Raw genomic sequence first — 23,376 nt, 5'->3', positions numbered from 1 at the left:
CTCATTCGTATGGCAATGCTTGCTTCCCGCAGAGCAGACTCTTGTCCACAACCTCTCTCGCATAGATGTAGCGTAATAAATGCACATCCTATACCGTCGGTATACTTACCTGCAGTTGCGGGCACAAGCCCATAGGGGGTGCCACCCTGAGCTGGGGAAGGACAGAGAGAGCCAGGCCCCAGGTGAGGGGTTGGGGGGTTCTTCCAGAGCCCCCTGGAAGGTTCTAGAGAGGGGGCGGCACTGGGGGCGGAGAGCCCCCGAGAGGTGTATTAAAGGGGCACCTCTGGGACAGCTCGGGGCAGTGCTCCGAAGACGAAGAACAGAAGACCATCCTAGCTAGGACCCTGGGACCCGACATCCTTATAAGGGTCGGGGCCGAGCGCGGACCAGTGGTCAGGACCTGCACCTTGGCTGGGTCGGGTCAGAGTAGCCTCCCTAGCTAGGACCCTGGGACCTCGAGCCCGACGTCCTTGTAAGGGCCGCGCCGAGCTCGGACCAGTGGTCAGGACCCGTACCTTGGCTGGGTCGGGTCAGTTAGCCTCCCCTAGGGCACAGATAGCCAGAGGGCTGAGAGCCAGGTTTGATCAGTGCGAGGGCACGCTAGCCCGGAGGCTGTACCTCCCTAAATAGTGGGAGTTAAGGGGAGTTCTGTTCATAGTTACAAATAAACCGTGTTGCCTCTAAAGACGTCTCCAGTCTCCGTGGAACCCACTACATGTGTATTTTTATATTTTTACCACTGTGATATACACGTTGCCTGCGTGCGGCGACGCTGGATGCTTTTCCCTCTTCCTTTTCCTCATCCCTTCACCACAGAATGAACACGGTAACGCGGTCATGCACCTCGGGGGGGGGGGGGGGGGTCAGGGGTCAGACATTTGTGACGATGTGTGACGTGGGGGAGGGGGGGGGTTTGAGAAATGTGACGTCACATCAAAATGCGCAACTTTAAGTATAGAATTGTTATAACACTAATTGTTATAACACTCCTACATCAGTGCAGTGCCACGCACTACAATGGCAATAGTTGAAGCATGTTTTATTTTCAAAATGGAAATATGGTTTTGGGGGGGGGCAGAGCTTTGTGACGCCATATTTGAGGGGGGGGGGTCTGACTTTTTGTGACGCCGAGTGACGAGGTCAAAAATTGCGTGACGTCATTTATGGACGGCCCCTCAAGTGAATGGCAAAATTGGTTTCGATTTACGTTGTTTCACTTACTGTCGTGTTTTTCAATGTACTAAATCGAGAACTTCAGTGCTTGGGGGATTTTGGAGCTGGCTCACCGCCTGGGCTGCTGCTGCCTTCCCACTCGGCTGTGGTTGCTCGAACCTCCGAGTCGTTCATAGCTCGTGGCTTCTAATATCGGAAGGAAGCGGTGATCGTCTTTGTTCGATGGCCAAGAGCTGCTGCTGCGAGGATGACCGGAGTTTGCGTGATGACCGTTTATGCTCCTGGACACGAGATCAGCAAGGTGTGATGTTTCATTTGTGGGAGTTGCACCGCCTGTACGCGATCAACCGTCGACGCGCCCACCCGGGCCCCACGTTTGCCGTGAGGCACCATGAGGGCCTCCCCGACGGCCAGGGCCTCCGCACGGTCGGAGTGGGCAGAGGCCGGCGTTCGACTGGTGGTTTGAAAAGAACACGGACAAACATTCGAGCTCACACTTTTGCTTTGGCAACAATTTTCGTTAATTGGGCTCCGAGCGGCTCAACAAGCCTGGAAGCCGGCGCATTTAATCACCTCCGAGATCGAAATGTGGCAAATCGCATGCTAATCAGGAGCAAGTTGGCCCAGGGATTGTGAATCAAATTTGCATGTGAAACGGCGGTGCAGGACTCGATTCGAAGGTGAGTGAATACTGCGCGGTGGTGCATTGCAAGTGGACATTATTATCATCCAACAGTGACCAGCATGGTGAAGTATGGTCAAACTAAAGCTGGCATCCAACATCACGTGGCGAGATGTTCATCCAGCAGTGGAAAACGTAACTTAAAGTAACCAAAATAACAAGATGCATGGAAAATAAATCGGTTTAATTTTGTATATAAACGCGTATAACTCATGTGTACATGCTTGTAAATATACGATTCAGCTAAAAAATGTTAAACACATTTACACAAAGTCGCAAAGACATCAACTCGCTTAAATCTTTACCAGTACTCCAGGAGCTCAGAATTATTGCCCAAGTACTGTATATACGTGAGCAAAGTTATGACCATTTACGAAACAATTTGAAAACGTGTCAATATTTTGTCAGAAATTATCTTTGCACGTCTAAAGGACAAGAGAAGCTGTAACGAAATGCGCATTTGTAAACGATTAAACCTTAAAATTTTCTGACACCGACATTTTTTCCAAAAAACATTCCTTGTGTGATTGCACAGAGTCCGATGAGGGGTGGGGCAGCTGTGTAAAAAAACCTGAGGTGAAATTCTCCGTTAAACCGACGATTTAAACAGCAACAGCTCGGGGAATTTTATACTATGTTCTATGCAGCTGACCGCTGCCCCTTCATACAGTAAATGGCATCCTCACAAGAATAAGTAACCTAACATCCCTTGCAGGGAATCCTCTCGCGATAAAAAGTCTTCAATTTGCCATCCATCACGAGACCCCTGCGGATATCACCGTGCACAATCATACTTCGAAGCTCTTGCTCGGATTCCCCAGAGCTTTGCCCTCCGAGTGGCCACCCTAATGGCCCACTCCGACAGGCCAAACCTGGCACAATTGTAGGTTTTCAACTATAATACACATTTTATGGGTTAGATCGTTTAAATATATAAATGTGTTGTTAAACCCACCACCACCCGACAGCCAATTAGTAAGGTTTGTCACGTAAACAGAACATGTCAATTCGTTACTAGTACAGTCCACCAGTGTGTTGGAGAGCAAAGCCACACCATTTACAATCTAAGTACAACATTTCGCCAGCACTAACTAGCTTCATCAGGCGACAGCCATCACTTGTGAGCACTTCTTTCGCGAATTGGGAGGGGAATCAATGAATGCATTGACTATGGGTATCCATTGCCGATTGGGTTATTTATATGTTAATCAACACACATTATGCATGCGCATTAAGGGACGAGGATTCTCCACGAATCTGGCTGTCGCCTGATGAAGCTGGTTGTAATTACTGGTGAAACATTGTACTCAGATTGTAAATGTTGTGGCTTTGCTCTCCAAGACACCGGTGTGATGTTACTAGTACCGAATTGGCACGTTCTGTTAATGTGACAAACCTTTCGAATTGGCTGTGTCGGGTGGTGGCGGGTTTACCGACACATTTAAATATTTATTACGCGATCTAACCCAAAAAACCCGTGTTATGGATATTGGTCGCGAAAGCCTACGTGTTAAACTGGTTTTCAACTGTTAGATCAGTGGTAGCCGATATGTGAATCGCGATCCATGGGTGGATGATCGCAAAAGATTTTGATTGTGGATCTCGGGACAAATAGGAATAAACACCTCTAATTAAAAGCATTTCTTGTTATAGCAGATGGCAAAACAAAATCCCCGACTAAGAATTAATGGATTAATAATATATATTTTAAACCAATAGATTGCACTAGCACTTGGCATGTCTACAGTGTTCTATTAGTCGGTTAAATCCATCCGGGTAACTGCTGGTCATATATTGCTGGTAGATCACGGAACATGTTGAGATATACCAGAATGGATCACAGTGCTTTGTGGGTTGGACGCTGCTGCGTTAGTCAATAAACACCACCGATTCAGTAACCAATATTTTTGTGAAATCACCTTCATCACAAGGGGGTCAGTGTCTTGGCTGGCAAAGAAGTTGGGCATAAGATATCCTAAACCTTTGATTTAAAGCTTTCGTGACTGCAGTAATTAATATTCTTAGTTCTTTCGGTAAAGTCACGTTGAAGGGAAACAATAAAATAATAATAAAATATATATTTTATTATGTTATTGTTTCCCTTCAACGTAATAATAATAAAATATATTATTTTATTGTTTCCCTTCAACGCGACTTTACCGAAAGAACTAAGAATATATCCTAAACCTTTCATACATCTTGATGCGTATACACCTTAATTGGCTGATTGTACTGGTTGGCAAGGTAAAAATTCTAAATAAAAAAAAATTGCGCTACCGTTTTAACCGCTGCGACAGGAGAACAAAGAACCGGTGACCTCTGGATTGCAAGTTCAGAGTGCAAACCGTCTGTTACTTCAGGGTAGCAATTCTCATAACCGCCACTGCTTTTTTCAATTGTTCACCTCTGCTTGCGAGCACAATGTACACTTAATTAACTCTGCAGATGTAAAACCCAGAGTGTGTGCCCACTCATGCACCTGCTCCGACATCTTGTTGACACCGCATCCACGATACACTAGTGCTGTCTGGGTTTCTTAGGCCGGGGAGAAGGCGAGCCCCATGGGGTAGACTCCGCAGGGTTGTAGCCTGGAATCTGTGACAGCGGACACACAAATGGCACAAACGTACAACGAAGATAGTCACCCAAATAAGCCTTTAACAGACTGTGCTGCTGTTAGGCGGCATGGCCCACGAGGGGGTAAGTGGCCAACACCTCTCCCCAGTGCTGATGTTTACACACTGCACCAGGTACTCATTTAAGAAAGAGTTGACCTTGGGTAGGCAAAACAGCAGTTCAGATAATCCTCACTGGTGTTGGCGGTGAGTGGGAATTGGGTTGCCGGGTTCATAGCGCAGCGTGCTAACCACTACACCAATGCTCTCACACACACACATGCGGGTATTTCCAACACAAGTGATACGTTATTATTACACTTATTAACACTGAAAAACTTAACAACTCCACACAGTAACACTCTAGTTGGGAATCAAACCCAGTTTTCTTGCTGCAAGACGCAAGGGTTTACCAATGTGCCACCCTGCCGCCCATGGCGATACGTAAACTACCTTAATACCAGTTTCAACGCATGATTCTTTTTAGATATGTGAGGAAACCAGAGAACCCGGAGGAAACCCATGCAGAACAGACTCATGGAGTTTTGTTAAGAAATCTGATATCTACCAAGGCTCCCACACCCTGACTTAGCTTGGTATCTTGAGAACTCGCATTCATCAACAACAGCCCCAAACGATCATTTAAATAGGTCACGTTTCAGATAATGGCCCTTCTTGTGCAATGAACTAGGGCCATAATAAAAATCTATTTTATACAGCACCTTGCATATCGAAACATCTCAAAAAAGCACTGGACATTAAAAAACTACTCAAGTATAGATACAAGCCAATACAAATCAAGTAAAAGCCGATAATAACAATGATAGTGATACTGACACTTTACACAGCATGCAAAATGCAATAAAAGCTAATTATAATGATTCCCCTCACAGTAATAACCAATCAGAATCCAGGAAAAGCCAATTAATAACGACGTTTTCAAGCTGGATTTAAACACACGGACAGTCACAACTGATATAGGTAGGGATAGTATCCCATAGTCTTTGGATATACAGTCTGTTCTATAATACGGTAGTTGCGTACCTCAAGAACACCACGTTTTGGAAAAATCGTGTTATAATAAATAATATATATTATATGGGGTAAAGCGCAGTCCGCAATAACGCGTGAGATGCGTAACACAGGCTGAACAAAGACTAAGGAACGTGGGTAGCATCTAGAAGCATCCAGCAGCATCCCGCCTTGTGTGATGCTACGCCGAGACAGCCGATACGACCGCTTATTCCTACTCGCGCGACGTAGTTCCATTCATTCAACCGAGTTAAATCCAGTTCGGATCCGCGTTATACAAAAAATGCGTTCCTTCATACATTCATCATCGCGTTATATCCAATTTGCCAGTTACAGGAGGTATAGGACAACAGACTGCAGCTCAAAATGCTAGCTAAACATATATTTTTTCCATCCAAGACCGGAGTTTATATTTTATTCCTGTGTTATAAGGGTATTACGTTCAGGGGCTAAATGCCAATGTATGGGTCTGATAGCCACGGGAGAGCCTCAGGAGAGAGTTTGTGTCATCTTGCCACCCCCTCCATTGAAGGAGCGCAGACTACAGTGGTGTAAAATGTGGTCCATAGTTTGGGTTGCATGGCCACAATCGTACAGTAGCTTGTTTTTAATGCACTGCTATGTATCTGTATGAGTCTCTATGAATCTCTAGGAATCATAATGGGTCTCTCTGTATCTCCTATGTATCTCTGTGTCTCTATGGGTTTACTATACGGTCCCACAGTTTGGGTTGCATGGCAACAAGCGCTATGCTGTGGCTTGTGTCATTAATTTTCGGCCCGCTGACGTTCCGATGCGGCGAGCGTTTGTTTTTTGTGCACTACTGCTGGCGCAGCAAGCAGCAACAGCAGCATGGTCACAATACAAATCGGTGGTATTCCGAGGTTGCGCGTCGCGCCGCACGGTGAGTACCTCCGGGCGGACGAGGTGCATGCGGATCCGCTGGTGCTGCAGGTTGGACGAATCCAGCGACACGCGCACGCACACGCGGTCGAACATGTTCAGCGCGATGCCCTCCACGCACAGCGTGGGGCCCTACACAAAACACAAAGACATATCTCCAATGTAGCCTTAACAGACTGTTGGGGCAAGTGCTGTTGGCGAGGAGGACAGATGAAGGCCGGCACGGCACACAAGGGGGTGGGTCGCCAGCGCCATGCCCGGCCGCCTTTGTCTTCCCAGTGGCGATGTTTACACACCGCACCAGGCATTCAATTGAGTTCCGAGTCAACCTAGGGGAGGCCCAGGACCGGTTCAGATAATCATCACTGGTGTTGACCGTGCGAAGGAATTGAACCCAAGTCGCCGGGATCGTAGCGCAGAGCGCTAACCACTACACTACCGCTGACTGCTCTCTGCCAAGTGCCCTGCACACAAGCACGGATTGACGTAAACCCAACGTTATTATTCATACTATTACATGGGTCACTCAGAAAAGCCTCACTGATTCTCAAAACGTTTGCATTCAAGGTCACTGCTACGTCTTTGTAAAAGGAGGCGAACGATTGATATGTGCTCCCCAAATAAGTAATTTGCATGTAATTTGCCAACCTTGGACCATGATGCTGGCACACGAATAACGTTACAGGATCTTTTAACGTACACTGTTAAAGCGGATAGCCTGTAAATATTTTACGCTTAATACACACCACAGTATTAACCGGAGTGGCCACCGAGTTTGAAACGCAAACCTCCACAACACACAGCGAATGCAATACCGCTTGGGCCACCTCAGCGCGAGCTGAAAACCAGGCATGAGAAGCCCTTTTGAGCTTCTGGTCCAAATTAGGCTGTGTGCATTATCCACGCAGAGTGACAATGTAATGCGGCATGCAAGGCATGGTGGAAAGGACCGGATCCACTGGTCACACATGTGCTTTTTGCCATCTAGAGATCACTTTTTGCATCAACTACTATTTCCCTCATTTGTTTTTATTCTACAAGTACTTTTCTGCCCTTTGAGTTTCTCATTGTTTACAGAAAGCATTAGATTTTCTCTATAATTCTTCCGGATCTGAGGGATTTTACTGTATTTTTAATCTGATGTCCTCTCCGTGACAATACGGGCTCCGTCATGGCAGTTATTTCCAAAGCATATTTAATTGTGACCGTTTTATAATTGAAACGCATTTACATCATTAAATTCAGTTTCAGTTTATTTTGGTATAGCCTTGTGAGCCATCCGGCTCTAATGTATCCACCGGTGTAACTTCCTCTGTAATAGTCCACACTGCCAAATGGCAAAAAAACGGAGCTTCGTATCTCACTGCGTTCTTCCACCTTAAACCAAGTGTCTGTGTGTCTGATAGAAACCTAATCGTAGAGAGATGGTCAGGAGGCTTGGGTCCCAGTGCATTAAGCCAGTCCTGGGTTTAAATGCAGAATTCAGCCGTTCGGGAAATGCCAATGCCTCCCGGTTAAGTGAACACATGCCCTACCTCCTCGTCGAAGGTAACGTTGAGCTTGAGATCTTTGGAGTCAAAGAAAACCGTCCCCTCCAAGCCGTACTTGGGAATGAGCACCACCACGGCGTTCTTGCGCACAAACAGCACGAAGCCCTCTTCGCTCACCACTCCCTTGCTCTTGAAGAACAACTGAGACCACAACAACAACAGCCGTTAATCACCGCTACGTTGCCAAGAGCAGACACACGCGCATCACTTACCAGGCCCACAATTATTTAACAAAATTTAAGGTATTTTTCTGCATCCCCCCGCTAATTAATTCCAGTTGTGCTATTGGCATCATGTCATGGGGATTATTTTGAGTTCAATCGTGAAGGTACAATGTCAATTGTATTGACTATAATCCTCCATCACCTGACAGAGCCAATCAAATAAAGTTGTCACATCATGGGCAAATGTGCCAAGTAACCAGGTTTTTCAGCAAACACAGAAGAATGCTGAAAAGCAATGTCAAGTGTAGCCAACCAGTACAGCCACGGCACCACCACACGTAAGCGTGCGAATAGAAAACAATTGATTCTTACTACACGCACAATACGATGCCTGCTTTCGTGACCTTAAAAATGGTTTTCAAGAGACGAATGGACGCATTATCAGGTGCCTAAGCACACGCCGTGCAAGCTCCACGTGGCCCACACTTCCGCCTCCCACCTGCGTGTGGAAAGCTACAGACGAGCGTTGGGCGTACTGCGCCATCTTGTGGCGGTAGTTGAGGTTGTTGCAGAGCTGCTGCTGCTTCTGCTTGTCGGTGAGCGCCGGGTACGTGGGGTCGGCGCCCACGCATACGGCCAGCAGCCGGTGCACAATCACATCCGAGTATCTGTAACGGTACAGGGAGACAACAACAACAATATTCACATTTGTTGTAGCCTCTATTTAATATGAAGATTAAATTTACAGTAGATACAGGCTGCGGTATGGCCACGAGATGCCAACGGAGCAGCGGTATTAATCCACCAAGCACCGCGATTCATTCTGGTGGATCTCAGCGGGTTTCACGATCCACCAGAAAGCTACTCAAACAATGACTCAGATGGATTTAACGCTGTGATAGAATACTGTACTCTGGACATACCACGTTCTAGCACCATCTGCTTGTGGAAATTAGCTTTATTAATGTATGAATTAAATTCTTTGTTGAGGATTTTTTTTATTTGTCATCAGATGTAACGCAAATTGCTGCCTGCTCATATCTGTGTTCTTATTTAAGATCCACAACAAAATCGTTAGCGATCCATGGCAGAATTGCAATTCACTTTTGGCCGCCGCTGCAACACGGCAATGGATTCTTGATTCTGCACGTGGAACACTGTCACCCTCCTTGTAGGCGTTGGTGTTCTTTGGATCCTCTAGTTTTTCTCCAACACAAGCCAAACAACCATTTAAGGAATTGGCCAAACTTCCCGTTTATAGGACCTTTTAGAAAAATAAGTCAAAATCTGAATCTTTATCCTGGAGAAATCCGATTCGCGATAAAAGCTCTTTTTGACAGATGTCCAGTAGGTAGATGATAGGAGTGCTAAGAATAGGAAAGGTAAACAAATCACTAAAAGTAAATAATAGAAAAAAGATATACAAGTACGTAGCCAATCGTGCTAATCGGAGGTGTGCCATAATGACAAATTAACATTGCATAAGTACATCAATTAATGAATAAATTCCTAAACTTGGGAAAGGCAGCACAGTCCCAGACCACACCAAGACAACAACATAGTCCCCTCAATAATCGCGAAGGTCGATTTCACGCGTGTGCCTGACGCCAGAGCACGTCACCGTCGAATGGGCAACGTGAAGTGGGTGTAGATGGCGGTGGCGAGCCCGTAGTGGTGGGTGTCGGGATCCATGCTGGAGCAGAAGTAGATGGCCTGCATCATGCAGCGCGTGGCCAGGATGCGCAGCAGAGTGTTGAGGTATGGTGGCGCTCCCGGCACCGCCGCCCGGTCCAGGGACTCGGCCAACGCCTTAGCCGAGTCCACCTGGATCTCGATGTTCTGCGCAAAAAAATCGGGCACACCGGCGTTTGTGAGGTGACTATCCCGCACGTGGCTTGTAGTTCAGTGCTGGGGAAGCAGCAAGGGTTGTGGTGTATTGGAAAGAAAACGTTATTCAGCGCACTTCCTGTAGGCATTCAGGTTTCCATAACCTGGCTTGCCAGGAGAAGGCAGTGCGGCAAGTGGATTAATCTACATCTGGCACAGTGCCTGGCTGCCTTCCAGCGTTGTCTGTGGTTCGTCACACCTTTTGAGTTGTTCTGCCTCTAAGGGCGAGTGGAAACTATACGGCTACATCTCAAGATAAAGGTAAAAGGTGCAGCCCTGCAATTGCTCGCTCAGGCCAATACTGACATCGTTTCAAGACACCTCTGCTTCACAGTAGGGGGTAGCACATTCCCACCCATTTTGAGCATAATGTTCATCACAATAAGTCGACCTGATATTTCAACATTTCAGTGCTGGAATTTATCTAAAATTAAATACAGTACTACATTTACCGTGATGGTTTTTTGTTGCTTCTTTCTGTGGAGTAGCTGGGAAACGAGCCGAGTCCTTCAACTCCCTACACTTGATAACACAGTATGTTCAATGCGGCTGCTGGATTTTGAAGCCAGGGTCCCAGCTGTAATCTCTGGGTCATAGGGTGACCCAGGTGACCCTTGCAAATGAGACTATTATGGTCTCTTGAGTTCCCACCCGGTTAAACCAAAAGACCTCAAACAAAAATTTGAGCCACCCGGCGACCTCTGAATTCCTTGCGAGGAGGATGATATTGAAGGAAGGTTAACAGCAATCTAGAGACAGTAGAAACCCTCTTAAAGACGGTAATTGGTTCCACGAACCCGAGCATTAAAGGATTTGGTCATTAAGCGAGTATAGGAAATACGTGTTAAAAGCTTAATTCGTTCCGATAGCATCAAAAGTTTCCCTTGTTCACCCAAAAAACGTACTTTATAATATTTAAACAATGGATATGAATACATAAAGATACTAACATTATAAACACATCATATTAAAATAAACACTGTTAATAAATGCATTAATTCATTTTGATTTAAAGCTTTCGTGACTGCAGGGATTCATATTCTTGGTTCTTTCGGTAAATTCACGTAGAAGGGAAACAATAAAATAATAAACATTTAAAACAATAAAATTCTCACGACGTTTCGACTGCAACACAAGTAATCATCATCAGGTGTGAAAACCACAACAATAAAATTTGAAAAAAGTGGCGGTTATTTTAACGTTAGCACCACGGAGAGAGATTTCATAAACCATTTCGGGTCTTAATTGATTGATCACGCTTAAGGTGGCTTTCAGACCGCATCCATTATTTTTCGTCTCCCCCCTCCTCTTTTCCGAACATAGATGGACTCGTCCATCTGAACAAACTGTCAAATCTCTCTCCGTGGTGCTAACGTTAACAATAACTGCCACTGATGATTATTGCTTGTGTTGCAGTCGAGTAGGCAACACACGGAGGTCCTCCCTGCCAGCCTGGTCCTTGTACGGGACACACACAGCACCAGGTTCAACAAAACGCTGCCTTACAACAAACAAAACACAGGGTGAGCCATACATGGGTAAACCAACTTCATTCTAATGGCGTTCTATCTTCTCAATAGGCGACTGAATATTTTCAAAGTACAGTCCGTTCTCCTATAACTCTGCGTGTTTTCATATCGTGAATTAGATATAATGCGATGAATGCATTAGGGAACACATTTTTTTCATAACATGGATGCGAATTGGATAAAAGGCGATCGAGTGAACAGAACTGCGTTGTGCGAGGCAGAATAAGCGGTTGTACGGTTGCCTCGGTGTAGCATCACACAAGGCGGGATGCTTCTGGATGCTTCTAGATGCTACTCACGTACCCAAAGTATTTGTTAAGCCTGCGTACGCATCTCACGTGTTATCGCGGACTGTGCTTTACCCTATATTATTTATTATGCGATTTTTCCACAATTCGGTGTTCTTCAGGAACGCAAGTACAGCGTTATAGGAAAAAAGTTTGTAGTCCCCTTGCTCCATTCATTTCTGTACTGGACCATCTCCACGGCTACTGCAGAGTCCTCCACATCCTGGCTCACCACTTTGATCCGCATCTCTCGAGGCCTGCCTCTCGGGTCTCCGCCCTGGTGCTTCCATAAGTCCGTCGCCTTCCTTCCTCCGATGTGAATTTCCTCTCTTCTTACGATGATGTGTCCGAGCCATCGACTTTCTTTCAGGTCGACGGCTTTTCTATATACGGTCTGCGGTAAAGGTGTAGAGCCCCGTGGCTTCTCGTTCATGCCAGTGCAGCGGAAGGACCTCGACTGGAGGGAGAGCTCCAGAGAGGCCCTCTAGAAGGTATTCTACGCAGGCCAAACATCTTGAAACTATTGCGGTTTGACAGCACGATGATGATGATGGGGGGTGTTTTCGCATTTGTCTATTGTCGGGGGCCACACGTCATGGGCCACACCAAAGGCCACCCAGAGGCTACGAGTGGCCCGTGGGCCTTGTAATAAAGAACATTGAAGTAAAGGATTCTCACATGCACGACCAAACACACCAACACACCGCAGGCGTAAGAATTGAACTCAATCGATGAATTGACATATCGTCACACGTCTCATGCGTACCTCTGCTGTGATGCTGAACGTGGGAGGGGACAGGCATGCAAGTACGGCCTGGCTGAAGGGCTGGTGTGGCACGTCGTGCTCCAGCAGCAGCACCTCTGTCTCCGTCTCCTTATCCCCACATTCACCCAGAGAGCGCGCAAAATGGCCCTGCACAAGCACACCGACGATTAGCACGGTTGTCTACGTATGGTACGGAAGAAGTTCAACATGCATATGCACATACGTGGCCAATCGTCACCGGTATCCCTTTTCCAATGATACATTGGAACCCAGACGGCGCAGATCTCTCGAGGTGTCTGTGGTCACCCACTGGCTTTTTGCCGTGTCGAACCGGAACCAAACCGTGATATGCTGGCCCCACAAGGCATCCAAATCTATCCGGGGGCCAAGCAGGGCCAGGGGCGGGGCTAGCGACACGTTAATTGGGTGACGGCAGTCGGTACACCACGGGGATGGGGCACCACAGCGTCATCTGCACGTGCCTAGACTTGTTCAAAGCATTGACCGTTCATGGCATGGATCCGCTTTTGCAGTGAATAAACAACCTGCAGCCTACTAAACCGTGCCAGCCATGGTGCCGCTCGGTTGTACAGTGGCAAATAGGTATGAAAAGCACAACCACAATGCCAACCTTGTACCTAACGTTCATGATGTAGAATATTAACCGGCATCTGTTTAAACAAAGATACAACCCAAATAATCCATCTTAACAATATATTTAGCTTTTCCCCATTTTTTTTTCTCATTGTGTTAATGGTATCACACAAGACAAGCAATCTATACCACCCTTCGTGGTCAAGGACGACCCACAGGAGCACACATAACAGAGCTACTTCTAAGATCCAATGAAGTGAAATGCGGTCCAAATTGTAGGGGGGCAGTGCTTTTCCAACCACTCTGCCAATCAAAGTAATGTTCATCACATGGCAGTCAAAAGCAGTAGTTTTCTCAGAGCTGGAAATTAAACAATCGAAGTGCACGACCAAATTTAATATCGTTTTTGGTGTAGTTATTGGTGACTGGGCTGAGACTATCAACTTACAACACCTTAATAACCTAGGTTGAATCACAGGTGAGTTTGCCATGCTTTCAAACAAAAAAATCACAGTGGTGCCAGCTCATCCACCCTGACTTCCAATTCACCGTGTCACCGTTCGTGTTTTGGGTTCGACGGCTGTATTGCATACAGAGCCGTGTGGCCGTGCGTCAAGAGACAGAAGGATGAGCCCGACGATGCCGACCACGGGACGGACGGATGAGGTGTCACGGCGTGCGGGGCGTCACGGTGCAGTCGAACGTTCGGGTAGCAGGAGTGTCGCAGCCAGCCACCGATGGCCACCACGATGCGGTGGGCCTGCAGGGACGCTGCTTGTCTTGTCTCCACCCGCACTCGTGGCATGCGGCGGTCCGCGGGCGTGAACAGGTGGCGGGTGGCCTGCAACACGCACAAAGAGCCCCCAGTAAGGCATTCAACAAACTGTTTGGGCGAGTGCCGTCAGCACACACCTATTCAAGCTGGTACGGCAAACGACGGGGTGGGTACGGCCAGCACCATGCCCGACCGCCTTTGTCTCCACAGCGCTGATGTTTATATGCCACATCAGAGACTCATTTATGGCCGATTCGACCTAGGGAAGGGCCCAAGACAGGTTCAGACATTTGCCGCTGTTTATTGGTTATGAGCGATAAATATAATCCAACTCGGGTCCCAGAATTCGTAGCGCAGCGCGCTAACCGCTACATCACCGCTCCCCACACGTACACACACACATGCAGATCAGCCCACATCCTTGATTGGGCTGGGCATGAGGATCCCGCACAGCGGCCTCGAGTTCCGCTTGATGATGCCGACCACTTTGCCAGTGGGCCGACGCATCTTCCCACTTTCGGCTTTCAGCTGGAGACCAAAACAAAGGACAAACATCGTGTTGCGTAATCTAAGCAAGAGCGACGACAGCAGCAGCAGCAGCTGGGATAGCACCGGGAGATGACAACGCAAACTCAAATGAGCACTCACCACAGTAGCGTCTCTCTCACACACTGAAATAATGAATTAACTATTTTTTTTCCAACTCACTGTGTAACACAATACAATTTGGCTTGAAGGGGAAGGAGCAATCCAAAACAATAGCGCTTAACCTGCGGATGTGGTTTCATGCTGTGTCTCATCAATGTCAATAATGAGACTGACGCTTTGTTAAAATGACAAAAGATCACAGTGAGGAGTCCTCCGTAAATATTGATAAGTTAAAACAGTTCTGGCAATTGATAGAATCAACCGGAACACGCCCATCAGATACCACACGTTAAAAAAAAAACCGCGTAGGCTTTTGCGACCAATATTATCTACAACAAAGGTTACCCTCCCATCTAATTCACAATTTGATGCTTAATCTCTCGATTCTTTATGATTTCACTGATTGACATTTTCTCTTACCTGCTTAGCACATCAGTCACCCTATATGTGTTTAATGTTTACGTAACGTTTTTATAAGTATAACTGTGCAATGATCAGTCTATAAATAATCTGCCCAAGCCAACTTGCACTACATGCGATTTAATATCTAACACTTGTTTATGTTTGTGAAAAATTGTCGACTTTTCATAAACCACGGGTGTTTTCGTGCCAATTTCAATTAACTTCTTTGCTGTACTTTATTATGTTTTGCATTTTGTCACTGTGGTATGTATGCATGTAGAACTTATTTCGCACCGTACACAGCCAATCATGCTAATCGGAGGTGCGCGGAAAGGACAACAATCTAAATACAAAAAGCAGTTCTAAAGAAATTACTTTTCAATATAGAGGCCACCCTGTGACCCAGCTCAGACCGTGGAAGCGACGCCGTGTTGAGCCTGGATATGCATAACAGGTGGTATAGGCTCTGCGCCAAAATGGCTGGCAGCAGAGCGCAGTACAGCAAAATGAACTGTTGTCCTGTCCTTCTATGCTCCTGATCTATGCCCCCCCCCTTCACCAACCCGCACCGAAGTATGATCAAATAACCCTTACGTACATACAAAAAAAGAACGAAATGATTAGCACTCCTGACTTGATTTTGAAGTAATGTAAGGTAAAGTCATTTAATAAACGCAAAATCAAGCTAACAGCATCTCTAATGTGGATTGTTGTCTGGTCACACGGTGTTCATTATGTTTAAGGTCTCTCTTGAAGTGGTTGAGTCTTTGTTGTTATTCTTTGTTTAAACTATATTAAAACTATTTAAAAACTATAAACTATTTTAACTTTACCAGGTAAGGACCCTGAGAGCTACATAGCTCTTTTTAAGTGACCTGGCCACAAATGATCGTTCAATGAAGTATCTTATCACATTTGAAATTGATAGCAGCCAAATACTCTAAGTGCATGTCAGATTGTAACTGTGGAGGGAAAAGCCGGAGGACCTGGAGAAAAATCCATGCGACCACGGGGAGAGAGACACGCACACTGCAGGTGTCTGGGTTTGATTTTGGTTCAGCAGTGTTGACGCTCCACTCACCACATCCTCCTCATTCTCTTCTGCAACGTCCCCTGCGACGCCCTCATCGTGCAGGACCAGCGAGGAGGGGGCAACCCAGCGCTCCTCGGGGAACATCTCCACGCACACGATGTCGTCGTGCATCGCGCGGTTTAAATGCTGCAGCCCCTGGATCAACACCTGCACGGAGACAAAAAAGATCCCCCGTATAGCCTGAACAGACCGCTGGGCCAAGTGCTGTTAGAGAGCAGCATATACAGTAAAACCTTGGATTGCGAGTAACTTGGTCTGCGAGTGGTTTACAAGACGAGCAAAATTTTTAATGAATATGAATTTGATAAACGAGCGAGGGTCTTGCAATACGAGCAGCTTTGTACTGCCGAGCGTCACGTGATCACAACTGATATACGAGTGCTTTGATATACGAGTGCTTTGGATTACAAACACGTTTCCGGAACGAATTATGCTCGCAATCCAAGGTTTTACTGTACAAGAGTTTTAATACCACGAATAAACAATTTAAAATGTAGGACTATGAGCCCATCAATCTTCTGAAACCAATGTTTTTCAGTAACATATGTTCAAGCAGGGCGATTTCTGGACTGAGTTTTTTCTCCAACAAAGGGCCAATGTACCTAATTGTTATTTAACGTTACATTTTGGACGTGGAAATAGACCATTCATTTTGTTAACAAAGTAGTCACAACCATCATTAGACCTGCTTTGCCAGTACCAAAATATAATAGGGTTTTTCCCCTTTTTTCTGGCAACAAAACTGAAACCTTTTACAAGGAATCATGTGTGCATTAACCACAATACTTGTGGTCAAAATGCAAAGAAAAACACACTGATAATATTTGCAATATATGCGTATGCCTTTTGGCATCCTCTGGTCTCGCACCAATTGGGTCGAGGCTCAAAAGAAAGCCGTCCCTGGTGTGGACCAATCAGTCTCAAGGACAATGCATATATTATCATAGTGTGTTTAACATGTAGGCTTTCGCGACCAATATTATTCATAATGAAGGTTTTTGGGTTAGATCGCCTTATCATGGATTATCATAGTGTGTTTTTTGTTTGCATTTTGACCACAAGTATTGTGGTTAATGCACACATGATTCCTTGTAAAAGGTTTCAGTTTTGTTGCCAGAAAAAAAGGGAAAACCCCTATTATTAAAGTAGTCACAATAACGTATATACTGTAGTTGTGGTGGCGTAGCTATCGAGTGTGCAGGCAGTGCAACTGCACCAGGACCCACAGGCCGGGGCGGCAGGAGCCAGGCTACGACACCTACGTAGGGTGCAAAAGACGTTCAAAATACAAATATTTTAGCCCAGTAGCTCTTAACCTTTACTGCAGCCTTGCAGTAAAGGTTAAGAGCTACTGCTCATGCCAAGAACGCTATGCCACTGCTTAATTATAAATGTGTTTTTAAAACTCACACAGATACGATCGGACAGCATTGTTCCTTCCAGACGCAGGCTTGTGAAACGTGTACCTCTTTATCACTGTCACCGTCCCCTCGCACCCTCAGAGTCCCCTCCAGGTAATTCTCACGACTCGCAAGGAAGGTTCCCTGGACAAACCGGCCGGAGCGCACACCTTGATGCAGCTGGGACAGCGGGAGATGTTCGGGGAAGATTACCCGGGACTCCACCACATCCTGCACACGTACACAGCACACGCACGGCACATGCACGCGTCAACAACAATTTTGCAACCGCCATCACGTAACGAGACGAAGGATCCAGTCTGATTTATCTCAGAGCAGTACGGCCATCCGTGTTAGAGAACGTTCCACAAAAGCGGATATCAAAGAGCTACCTCTAGAGTTTCACCCTTCCGTCTCTGCTTTTTGCTAAATATTCCACGTTATAAATCTAGGATTTATTTGATTGATTGACCATTGATGGTGAGGATGAGACGTTCTTAACGGGAGCTGTTTAACACGTGTTCTTTTGCGACCAATATTATCCATAATAAAGGTTTTTTGGGTAAGAGCGCGTAAATGTGCGTAGTTAACCCGGCACAGACAATTAGTAAGGTTTGTTACGTAAAACAAAACGTGTCAATTAGTTACTACTGCAGCACGCCAGTGTATTGGAGAGTAAACCCACAACACTTACAAATCGAGTATATCGTTTCCCTGGCGATTACAACCAGCGAAACGTCGTACTCAGCGCAAGGCAAGTGTCCCTTTCTTCAGTGAGGCAGCTGGATGCAACGCGGAAGTGAGGGGTCGGACAAGGGTACAGGCCCGCACCATAAATATGAGGGGGGGGCAGAGCTGATGCACGCATACGGAGTCTCACCTGCTCCGAGGCCAGTGCCAGACGGTCAATCAACTCAGGGTTTTGATTTAAAGCTTTCGTGACTGCAGTAATTCATATTCTTAGTTTTTTCGGTAAAGTCACGTTGAAGAGAAACAACAAAATAACAAAATATATATAAAACAATAAAAAAATTCTCACGACGTTTCGACCATAACTCAAACGGTCATCATCAGGTGTGTCGGTTTGCATAAATTTATTTTGAAAACGGCATATTTATTTATATATATATAAAAATAACGTTTGCGTCACGCGCAACGATTGGCTGTTTGCCAGGACTAGTCCATCTATTTTTTGAAAAGAGGAGGGGGGAGACGAAATTTGTTTTTATGTATGCTGTCTGAAAGGCACTGTAAGCGTGAACAATCAATCAAGAACTGAAATGATTTATCAAATCTTTCCAATGATTGCTAAGATAGAATCCATCTTCTCGGTTGAAATTGTCTCTGTGTTTGTATATGTGGATAGCCTCATGAACGAATCTCTCATTGTTCTAATTCAGTAGGCTCACATGCCATTGACTTTTCCAAGACGGAGGTTCTTTGTAAGCCATCTGGCTTCCATGAGAGATTCGTTCATGAGGCTATCCACATATACAAACACAGAGACAATTTCAACCGAGAAGATGGATTCTATCTTAGCAATCATTGGAAAGATTTGATAAATCATTTCAGTTCTTGATTGATTGTTCACGCTTACAGTGCCTTTCAGACAGCATACATAAAAACAAATTTCGTCTCCCCCCTCCTCTTTTCAAAAAATAGATGGACTAGTCCTGGCAAACAGCCAATTGTTGCGCGTGACGCAAACGTTATTTTTATATATATAAATAAATATGCCGTTTTCAAAATAAATTTATGCAAACCGACACACCTGATGATGACCGTTTGAGTTATGGTCGAAACGTCGTGAGAATTTTTTTTATTGTTTTATATATATTTTGTTATTTTGTTGTTTCTCTTCAACGTGACTTTACCGAAAAAACTAAGAATACAACTCAGGGTTGTCCAGCAAGCTGCGCACGTATTCCTCCACTGGGGGTACACAGACACGCGCAGATAAACGCAGAAATTATAATTGGCGACACGATTTACCGGACGATTTAGAGTGCCACCCAAAATGTAATTTTGTTACTTTTCAAGTCATGCCTGCTGGATTTATTAATTTTCCTGTTTAACTGAAGCACTGTTTAACAAGAGGCACTACAGACTTGATTCAAAGCTTTCGTGACTGCAGGAATTACTCTTTGTTTTTTTTTCGGTAAAGTCACGTATAAATAAGAAATAATAAAATAACATAATAGCGTACGACGTTTCGGTTGCAACACAAGCAGCCATCATCAGGTACAGAAGAGCTAAATTTACGAGAGAGAGGAAACACATAAACCCAGATGTATATACATACACACAAGTAGGGGGGAACTAACACAGATACAACAGGGGACACAGAGAGAGAAGCATACCAAACAAACAGGGTTTAGCAAAATTTGGAAACCATATAAAGCAACACAGACGGTCGGTCAAAACACAATTAACGCATAGTCTGGTTGATTACGCTATTTCAAAGATTGCTAAATTGCAAGTTAAGTATGAAATTTAAAATACAGACCGCGCACACACACATAGACATCCAAGTAGAGTGAACCAGCACAGACACGCACACAGTGAAGTCGCCTTAAATAGGCAGAGAAGGTAAGGCTGAGAGACAATGGGACAATTTAGCATGAGGTATGCATGGAGCAAAGGGGGTGCAGCAGCACACACTCGGAAACACCAAGGCCCACACACAGGCAGAGACAGCACAGAGACACAAATCCAAGCCAAGACACAAAGGCAGATACACAAGCAGAGACAACACAAAGACACAAACCTCATACCTCCCCGTAGAGGTGGTTCAGACTTGATTCGAAGCTTTTGTGACTGCAGGAATTACTCTTTGTTTTTTTCGGTAAAGTCACGTATAAATAAGAAATAATAAAATAACATAATAGCGTACGACGTTTCGGTTGCAACACAAGCAGCCATCATTAGGTACAGAAGAGCTAAATTTACGAGAGGAAACACATAACCCCAGATGTATATACAGACACACAAGTAGGGGGGAACTAACACAGATACAACAGGGGACACAGAGAGAGAAGCATACCAAACAAACAGGGTTTAGCGCCCGAAACGTCGTGATTTGTTTTATTTTATACCTATGTTACTTTACCGAAAGAACCAAAGAGTATGTTTAACTGTGTCTCTGTGACTGTGCGTGTTTAACTGTGTCTTTGTATTTGACTGTGTCTGTGGTGCACGTCTTTGTTGCCCTTAATATGGCTGTCTGGGTAGCGAGTGGTCGCTCAGTGGTTAGTTCACTGCACTACGAACCCAATGGCCAGAGTTCGATTCCCGCTCACGGCCAACACCAGTGACAATTATCTGAACCGGTCTTGGGCCTCCCCAGGTGGACTCAGTCTCAAATGAGTACCTGGTGCGGTGTGTAAACATCTACACTGGGGAGACAAAGGCGGCCGGGCGTGTTGCTGGGCACCCACCCCGTCGTGTACCGTGGCCGACCTTCACAGAAGTTGCCCCAAGTTTGTTGAAGGCCACACAGGGAATTTTTTTCTTTTTTTTAGTGCATCCACCGCGACCTGGCTGCGAGGAAATTGCTGGTAACGCATGGACACATCGCAAAGATTTGCGACTTTGGGCTGGCACGGGACGTCCAGACTGACCCCAACTACATGGTGAAGGGCAATGTGAGTCCTTCACCTTACTTAGCATCATCAGCATCATTATCAGTATCGCCAATGTCATCACCATCATCGGGATAGAAGGCCCATCACTTTAATTGTACTCAATGTTTTTATTTTATTTTGCACAGCCCCTAAGAAAAAAAGAGTGGGGGTGCTGCCACACACGGTGGTTCAATGGCTCTCCCACCCTGGACTTGCAATCCAGAGGTCGGCAATTGGATTCAATCTCCCTGCTCTGCCGACAGTTCAAAATATGGGGCAATTTCACAAATCTCCTTCCTCCTCCCCCCCCATGTGGTACACGGGGTAACTGGCCCAGAATAACAACCTGTGGTGGTGACCACCAGGCTAACTACACTAATTACAACATGACTAGCTACGACAGAACGGGACCACAGCTCGGGTCCCAGTCCATGTGTTGGAGACTCGGTAGAACGTAGACGTAGACAAAGGTTTCTTCAGGATGAACAACAACGCCGGTCCCTCTGGGGGACCCAGCTTATATTCTCTGTGGCGTGGCTGGCTCCGCCCTTGGCCACGACCACCTTCTAGAATCATCGAGCAGCAGGATCTGGACCCCGACCACGTGACCACCCCTAGCCCCCACTTGGGGCCCCTTTGTAGACTTAACCGGTCACGTGTCCTCTCGGGTCAACCAGAGTGCCATGGCATTTAGTAACCCGTTTCCTACGGTCGGCACTCCCACACCCTATCCTGTTGGGTTGGCACTGCACGCCAAGCGTGATGCCATCCAGCGGGATCAATCAGCGCTGACCGAGCCCCTCTAGGGCCGGTACTACACCCACACCAGAGTGGTATCCGCGATGTCAATACACCGCACGCCGTGCCTCTCTAGGGCCGGCACTACACAGTGACATCCCGTGATGTCACATCCCGTGATGTCACTACAGATTTAACCCTTCAGGGTAGTGGAGGGCTAGATGACGCTAATTTGGCCAGATGAATGTGGCCTGACGCAAAAAACGTATGACGAATCGCGATGCATCGGCCTGAACTGAATTTACTGAACGTATTGTTGTTGTGCTTGTGGCCATGCGGTCATGTCTATTAGGTGCCTCTGCCTGTAAAGTGGATGTCTTCAGAAAGCATGTTCCATGGGCTCTACAAGGTGCAGAGCGACGTGTGGTCATATGGTATGCTACTGTGAGAAATCTTATATTTTGCTGAGACAAACTTTCACTTGCCACAAACATTCGGGGCCCTGAGTACAGAAGATCCTCACAGCAGACAACGATTGTAGTCTTATCTTACACTGTGCTTTTTAATTGCGTAAAGTTCAGATTTAAAGCTTTCGTGACTGCAGGGATTCATCTTCTTGGTTCTTTCGGTAAAGTAACGTAGAATGGAAATAAAATAAATAAAAATAAAACGTAATAAAAAATAAAATTTTCACGACGTTTCGGCCACAACACAAGTAGCCTTCTTCAGGTGAAGGAACAGAACTGTCGGGACGACAGCACTTCAATGACTGCTGCTAAGATTCGCAGTGTCGTTTAAACTAGGTGGGAGAGGTAAAGCGCCTTGACAAAGGAGTTTACATATCAAACAGGATAATTTAGCATTGAAATAGCTGCGTTAAAGTGTTGGATCAGCAGGGTGTTAAAGTCAGAAATTAGCATGTAACTGGGAGATTAGCATGATGTTAATGTGAGGGATTAGCATGTGACTGGTCACGGAAATAGCTATGTTAAAGTCAAAGTTTCCATCTCAACAGAGGCATTTAGTATATGGACGCTAAAGGACTGCAACTACCCAACTATCATACAATAAACCGATGTGAAAAAAAACTAAGTAGAAACTTCATCAATATAATAAATGTACTCAATATATTCTTCAATAAATTGAGCTATAAACATAAAGTAACTGGGTATACACTACACTATCTAATGAATACCATATAGTAAACTAATAAAAAACTAAAATACAAACTACATCAATGTCTTGATTTAAAGCTTTCGTGACTGCAGTAATTCATATTCTTAGTTTTTTCGGTAAAGTCACGTTGAAGAGAAACAACAAAATAATAAAATATATATATAAAACAATAAAAAAATTATCACGACGTTTCGACCATAACTCAATGTGTTTCAACACATTACATAACATCCGTGATCTGGTTCCGTCTGTAAAAGATGTGATTCCGGACATACAATACCCTGGTGTCTACAAACTAAGTTGCCTCTGTGGTAGTAGTTACATTGGAGAAACCAAACG

The 23,376-nt window shown here is 45.5% G+C and overlaps 1 protein-coding gene and 1 pseudogene across 1 annotated transcript in view; both read right to left on the bottom strand.

The window, feature by feature from the left end:
• Positions 1-9,838, bottom strand: part of LOC142905586 (exosome complex exonuclease RRP44-like) — a 76,551-nt gene extending 66,713 nt beyond the window's left edge. Inside the window, exon 1 of the mRNA XM_076052212.1 lies at positions 9,786-9,838. Coding sequence (XP_075908327.1) covers positions 9,786-9,838 — 53 coding nt within the window. The remainder of the gene's footprint in view (positions 1-9,785) is intronic.
• A 4,527-nt stretch (positions 9,839-14,365) lies between these two features.
• LOC142905585 (exosome complex exonuclease RRP44 pseudogene) lies at positions 14,366-16,244 on the bottom strand (annotated as a pseudogene).
• Between the last annotated feature and the right edge of the window lie 7,132 nt (positions 16,245-23,376).

Source organism: Petromyzon marinus, chromosome 55, assembly GCF_048934315.1.
Source record: "Petromyzon marinus isolate PM22_M1 ecotype Great Lakes invasive population chromosome 55, UKy_Petmar_22M1.pri1.0, whole genome shotgun sequence".
Taxonomy (NCBI): Eukaryota; Metazoa; Chordata; class Hyperoartia; order Petromyzontiformes; family Petromyzontidae; genus Petromyzon; species Petromyzon marinus.
This window is presented reverse-complemented; position numbering and strand designations above follow the sequence as displayed.